This window comes from Diadema setosum, chromosome 1 (genome assembly GCF_964275005.1).
Source record: "Diadema setosum chromosome 1, eeDiaSeto1, whole genome shotgun sequence".
Lineage (NCBI taxonomy): Eukaryota > Metazoa > Echinodermata > Echinoidea > Diadematoida > Diadematidae > Diadema > Diadema setosum.
The window spans coordinates 30,362,366-30,368,365 of record NC_092685.1 but is presented as its reverse complement, the minus strand read 5'-3'; the positions used below and the strand labels follow the sequence as shown (position 1 = coordinate 30,368,365).

The 6,000-nt window shown below is 36.5% G+C and overlaps 1 protein-coding gene across 1 annotated transcript in view; it reads left to right on the top strand.

Annotated features, from left to right (window-relative positions):
- The window catches only part of LOC140231017 (NXPE family member 1-like), a 34,602-nt gene that overhangs the window by 684 nt on the left and 27,918 nt on the right, over nt 1-6,000 (top strand). The window contains exon 2 of the mRNA XM_072311207.1: nt 5,150-5,512. Within this exon, the coding sequence (XP_072167308.1) occupies nt 5,150-5,512 (363 nt within the window). The remainder of the gene's footprint in view (nt 1-5,149; nt 5,513-6,000) is intronic.

The following is a 6,000-nucleotide window of genomic DNA, read 5'->3' as shown; positions in this document are numbered from 1 at the left end:
CATCACCACACAAGCAGACGGTTATTAGTAATCTTGTAGGCAAAGGCATGGATGGGTATTGCCCGACTCCTTAGCAACTGCATTCGCTGCTGGCTTGATCTTGATTTTGCATTTCCTGCTTGTGTGAACTGCTTGTGTCAGTACAAAGCTGTGTTATAAAAACAGGATATATGGTACTACAGTTTCCCTGGAGAAAATCACAACTGCCCCCCCCCCTTTGATTTTTGGGGTCTTAAAAAAAAGAGAAATAATACCCATGACTTCCTGAATGAAGGTTCCGTCCTTTGATTTTTCCTATCCCCCACCCCCTCAAAAAAAAAAAAAAAAAACCCAAACAGGCAAACAAAGCAAAACAAAAATGTTCCTAGACCCCTTAATAGTCAACTGTCATTATCATGAGTCCAGTTCATGCATTACACCTGAAAGGAACCAAGTCCCACTTCCCTGAAGGAGCAAGTGTCAAAGCATTCACTGTGAAGTTAGTTAATTAAACCAAGGAGGTGGGACTTTTGACAAGTCCCACCTCCCTGATTAAACATAGGCCCTACATGTAGATTATGCAGTGATCATGTTGGTTTGACACTGCATTATGAACCACTCCAGCATTGCATTTATCCTGTTGAATGAAAGAATGATGTTGACTAGTAGTGGAAGTAGAGTATCAGAGGTCACAGAGAGTATAGCCCTATTGGATTCAGAAGTCAAGTTTAGTCTCACAAACAAACAACGCAAAAGCATGTACTGTGTGATCAGAGCATATCGTACAACACAAAGACATGTTTTGGCATAATAACAATGATAATACTAAGTCCAGCATTCATGCGCCATTGATAGTGGCCCATATATACTGAGGGGGTCTAGGGCAATTACCCCTGGGCAATTACCCCTTACCCTTTCCCTTACCCTAACCCTAATCCTAATCCACAGCCCAATCCTAACCCTAACCCTAATCTTTACTCTAACCTTATACCACTAAGGTGCAGAGGTGCAGAGGGACATATAGAGAGAATAACATAATATTGTACGTTGTACATAAGTATGAAAGTTGAAGAACAAGGAAGAGATAGAAATATATACCAAGAAGAGTCAGAAATATATACCAAGAAGAGTCAACAAATATTCTATCAAACGAAGATGCGAACATAATATTATGACTTCAAATGCTTTTTAAATGTTTCAATTAAATGGTTTTAATGTGTATTCACTCTGGTCTTCAGAAGTGTGCCTTCTTGAAGCCCCTGTGGCACAAAACACTCAACACCTGAGAAATTATACGCATATCCTACATGCTATTCACTTAACCCAATAAGTTCTAGGGAATTTTGCAGCATGAATTATCATCTTACCTTCATTACAGTTGGCACCTTTGAATTTCACATGACAGTAGTTAACATCAGAAAAAGTTTAGATGGAACTAGCTAAATTTGCTGAAAAAAAAAAAGATTTTACAATTAAGTATACAATATACCAGAAGAACAGAAATCAATGTCTTCTTTTATATTGTGTAGCTTGTTTAAAAGTCTGTTATAGATTTAGCCATTCATAGGCTATTAGCAATTCTGCAACCAATCACAAACTTGTGTTCAACAAAAGGCTCAAAATGGAAAAAATAATATTTTGTTTTAGTTTTATGCAACAGTAGCAATGAATGGTAAAATCATTATGGTATACAGCACCAAACCCAAGAAATATTGTTTCTTGAACTTGATGAGTTGATAGCTAACGGACAAATTCATTTTTTACACACCTGTATACATAACAAAAAACTGTCCATTTAATGACAACTAGAAAGTTTGCCCAAGGCTTGCCCAACATGGCCACAATTCACTAATGCATGCAGTGTGCATTCCAAGAATTATCATGTATGAGCAGGTGAATAGATTTGTCCTTTGAGGAAAAAATATCCATATTATTCTAATACAATGGTAAACAGGCCTCGTCCTTCAATGTATATTGAATCCTACTGAAATCACTTTCATTTGTTAGCAAAGATTTTTAAGAAATAAAACATTTACAACTGTATAATAGATGGTACCTGATGAAACCCCCCTGTTCTTATATTTGAAAAGGAATTTGTGTGAATTTATTTAGATTCTTTAGGCCAGATTCAACAATTATTGATAGATTACGTTACAGTGCACTCCCATTATGATGAACAAGCCGGTTGTAACGAAGTTCAGGTTATGAAGTATACGCTCTATTTATTCTATTGTTTATTTGTTCGGTTATAACGAAATTTCGCTATAACGATCCAAGAAAACTACCAGACCCGAGGACTTCGGTATAATGGGAGTCCACTGTACTTGTCTTATTGCATCAATATTGTGATATTTTGTTGATAGTCAAATAAAGCATGTTTGAGTTTATTAATCCATGCAAATAAGATGTGTACTCTGCTCTAAGATGCTTCCTTGCTATAGATTGTGTTACACACGAGATTGATAAAGAAACACTTGTAAAGACAACACTATCTTTGCAAATTTGCGGTGTTTTTTTTTTCTACATCTTACTTGCTCTATAATGTAAACAATGCAGATAGCTCTCTTAATACATTTCCTTTACGTCATTCTGTTTTGTAAACACAATTCAGCAAAAATTTTATGGCAAAATCATGAGGTGATAATAAAGTGATGACTAGTGGAGTGTGCATGAGACAACTAACCATTAGTGTTCTCAGTGAGTTCTCTAGTGCAAAGTACACTTATTTCATAAGCTAAACATTAAATTTCTGACTTGAAAAGACAAAGGCATGACAAATACAGCACAACTAGAATGCTTCCAAGGGGAAAACTGAACAATAGAATCAAGTCATGTGTATGGGTATATGATGATGAGCCATACAAAACAATCTGTGTGCTTAGTGTGAAAGAGCGTTCATGTATGCAGTAACCTCATCAGATGCGAGTGAACCATGACCATAGCACTCTGCAGGATGTGAGGAAAGGTACGTAACAAGTGAACTAGGTGACAAGGTAACTGCTTGTTGGATTTTCTTGGTACCTTGTTCTTGAGGTGTAGGATGCATTAATAAAGTTTTGGGCATTAAGTCCTCATGGTCAAAGGTCACCAAACTTTAGCTGAAAATGATATATATATATATATATATATATATATATATATATATATATATATATATATATATATATATAATAGCTTTGGCTTCATTTTTATTGTCCAGTAATTTCATGGTGAATTGTAGAAGTAAATGGACAATTACTTCCATGAAATCAAAGTGGTCAAAGGTCAAAGTCAGAGGTTGCCATAATGTAGGAAGAAGAATGTAACAAATTTAAGTCTTTACTTCCACTTTGAATGTCCAGTGATAATGTAAATTGAGTGGATAGGATGGACAATAACAGCAACCAGTTGCATGAACATGACTGTAGTGATGGGTCAAAGGTCACTGTAGTACGAAATGTCATTCTTGTGCCATAACATCAGTTAGAAGTGCAATAGTGATATAATTTGGTGGAATGGTTGGAATGGAATTTTTTAAAAAATGCATGAAACGATAAAAGTCAAAGTTAGGTTACCAAAACTTAGCTTAAAATGTGTATCAGGTGTAAGTCTAATGATAATATAATAAATTTGGTATAATGTGTGGAAATAAACTGGGAAAACTTCATATTGACTGGTCTAGAACTTGTTTTGGGTGAAAATGAGTGAAACTCCATCACACAATTGCATAACTTCCTTCATATTTATCAAATTTTGATCAAATTTCCACCGTTGTGTTCATAAATAACTTTTAACAGGTCCAGAATCCTGGAAATGGGAGAAAAGTCTGTCTCCTGTCCCTTTCTAATTGAAAACTAAACAAATTTTTTTACATGAATAGGTAAGGAATGATAGTTTGTAGCACCTCTGAAGAAGAAGTATTAGGTAGTTTATAATAGCATACACTGAAAGAATACCACAAATAAGTTGCATCAAGGTCTATTTAAAGTATTCAAAAGGTAGCTCGACTCTTCCCCATATTATTATATACATTATATATCTGCAAAAAATGTTGGTTTCCATAGATTTAGTTCAGTGAGGGACACACCACATTGGATAGAATGATCGAAGACTATGTTATTTTCAATCAAACCAGGTTGATGCTTTCTAATTCGGAAGTATGTGTATGTACATTTATGTACGTGTGTGATATCTGGTCCCCATCTCCAGGACAGAACAACAATCACATAAACAGTCCTTCTTTCCTCGCACAGTATAGGGCTCACACCTGTAAATAAAATGGACTGTCCCAGACCCCTTCACAAATTCGTACCAAAGATACCAAAATAAATGAAGAAAAAAATTAATTAAAAATCAGTGATGTAGTTTGGCAAAAAACTGAATAGCTGTAGATATTGAGTATGAATTCCTCTACAAACTGCAGTTTGGTTGGAAGATGAAAGCTTTTCTGATGGAATTTGAGGGGACTATATTTCATTGGGTACGTGTACGGAAAATAGGTGAGTTTTTGAGTGACAAGAACTCGTAGTCTGGCTTTGCGGACCCCTGGACAGAATTAGAGCAGAACAACCCACCCTGGCAATCTGATGGATGAAAGGTAATATCTCACTTATTCAGGTTAGTGAAGATGAAACACCTCATTTCTCCCAGCTATTTTACGGAATTTTTTGAAATTTGAATTTTAACACACGTCTCTATGGGGAATTATTTACCCATGTGAGCCCAGTACGGCAGTGGAACAGCCTGCCCCAAGTGGTCATCCTGGCACCGTCTGTAGAGGTCTTCCGTCATCGCCTAACGGAAGATGTGGAGTAAATTGAGCAACGTTTTTTTTTTTTTTTTTTTTTTTTTTTTTTTTACTTGCACCATGTATATATGCACCTTGCATCCAGGCACTGCACACTCAGGTGCCCTTGTGATACGCACACACACATGTAAATCTGCAAGAATCTTCAGGATTGAAGGAGGCAGAATAAATAGAAGAAGAAGAAGAAGATGTACACAGGCATGTTTGCCTTTGTACATTTGCATATAATATGTGCTTGTGATTTGTGAGATTTCGTGAGGATGTATCTGTTTCAAACACAAAACGATTCTCTGTGCATCAATGTCTTTTCTAGCTCATTAGATTAACAACCATTAGTTCATTCAAACAGATGTAATAATTTTCATTTCATTTCTCTATTAACAGTTTGGTCATATTGATGAACCCGTGACATCAACAACTACTTGTAACAGTGATCTTACAAAAAAAGGGCTTGAGACCAGGTGGCACCATATACTATCACCTTGGAACACTACACACGGGAGACCATTTCCAGATGAGCCCATCGCCAATGGTGCCATTGGTCAGTCACTTGTTGCTGTGGATGTGCAGCCCTTATCAATGGGACTTACTTCAGCGGTCACCAGTGACTATGAACTGATATCTCCACAGCATCCAAGCGTAGGCGATACGTTACACTACCATCTGTTTGCCAAGGATGCCAACGGGCGAGCTCGGCACCGGGGCGGTGATTTCTGGTACGCTGTTCTACAAACACCCAAACTAAAGGTAGATTAATGCTATTAAATGTTGGGTGGATATTTGTGTGGTTTTTTTAAATATATATTCCTCACCCTGTGTCTGATATGATTCTCCATCTTGAATGGGTCAGAATTTGCTCTGCGGATGTGCGGCAGCTGTTATAATCTGAAATATATAAAGCATTGCATTGCACTCTATTTTCTCTTCCCATTTGCTGTGTATTGGGAAAATTGTTAAACATAGCAATCCCTTCTCTCTTTAGCACATTTTGTTTTCTGGAGTCATACTTGTAATGTAGTCACCCTCGATTCAATTGTGATTTGGCAGTGGCAAATGTTCAGGGAAATAATTTATTATTCCAAAGATGGACACATTATGTTTCACACCATTGTCAGATTGAATTTGTGAAAAGAATAATCAAATTAGAGGAACAGAATCTTTGTAAGTTTCATCAAAGTTGAATTGAAACTTTAAAAGTTACGGAAGTTAGGAGTTTCACAGGCTTTCACTGAGTA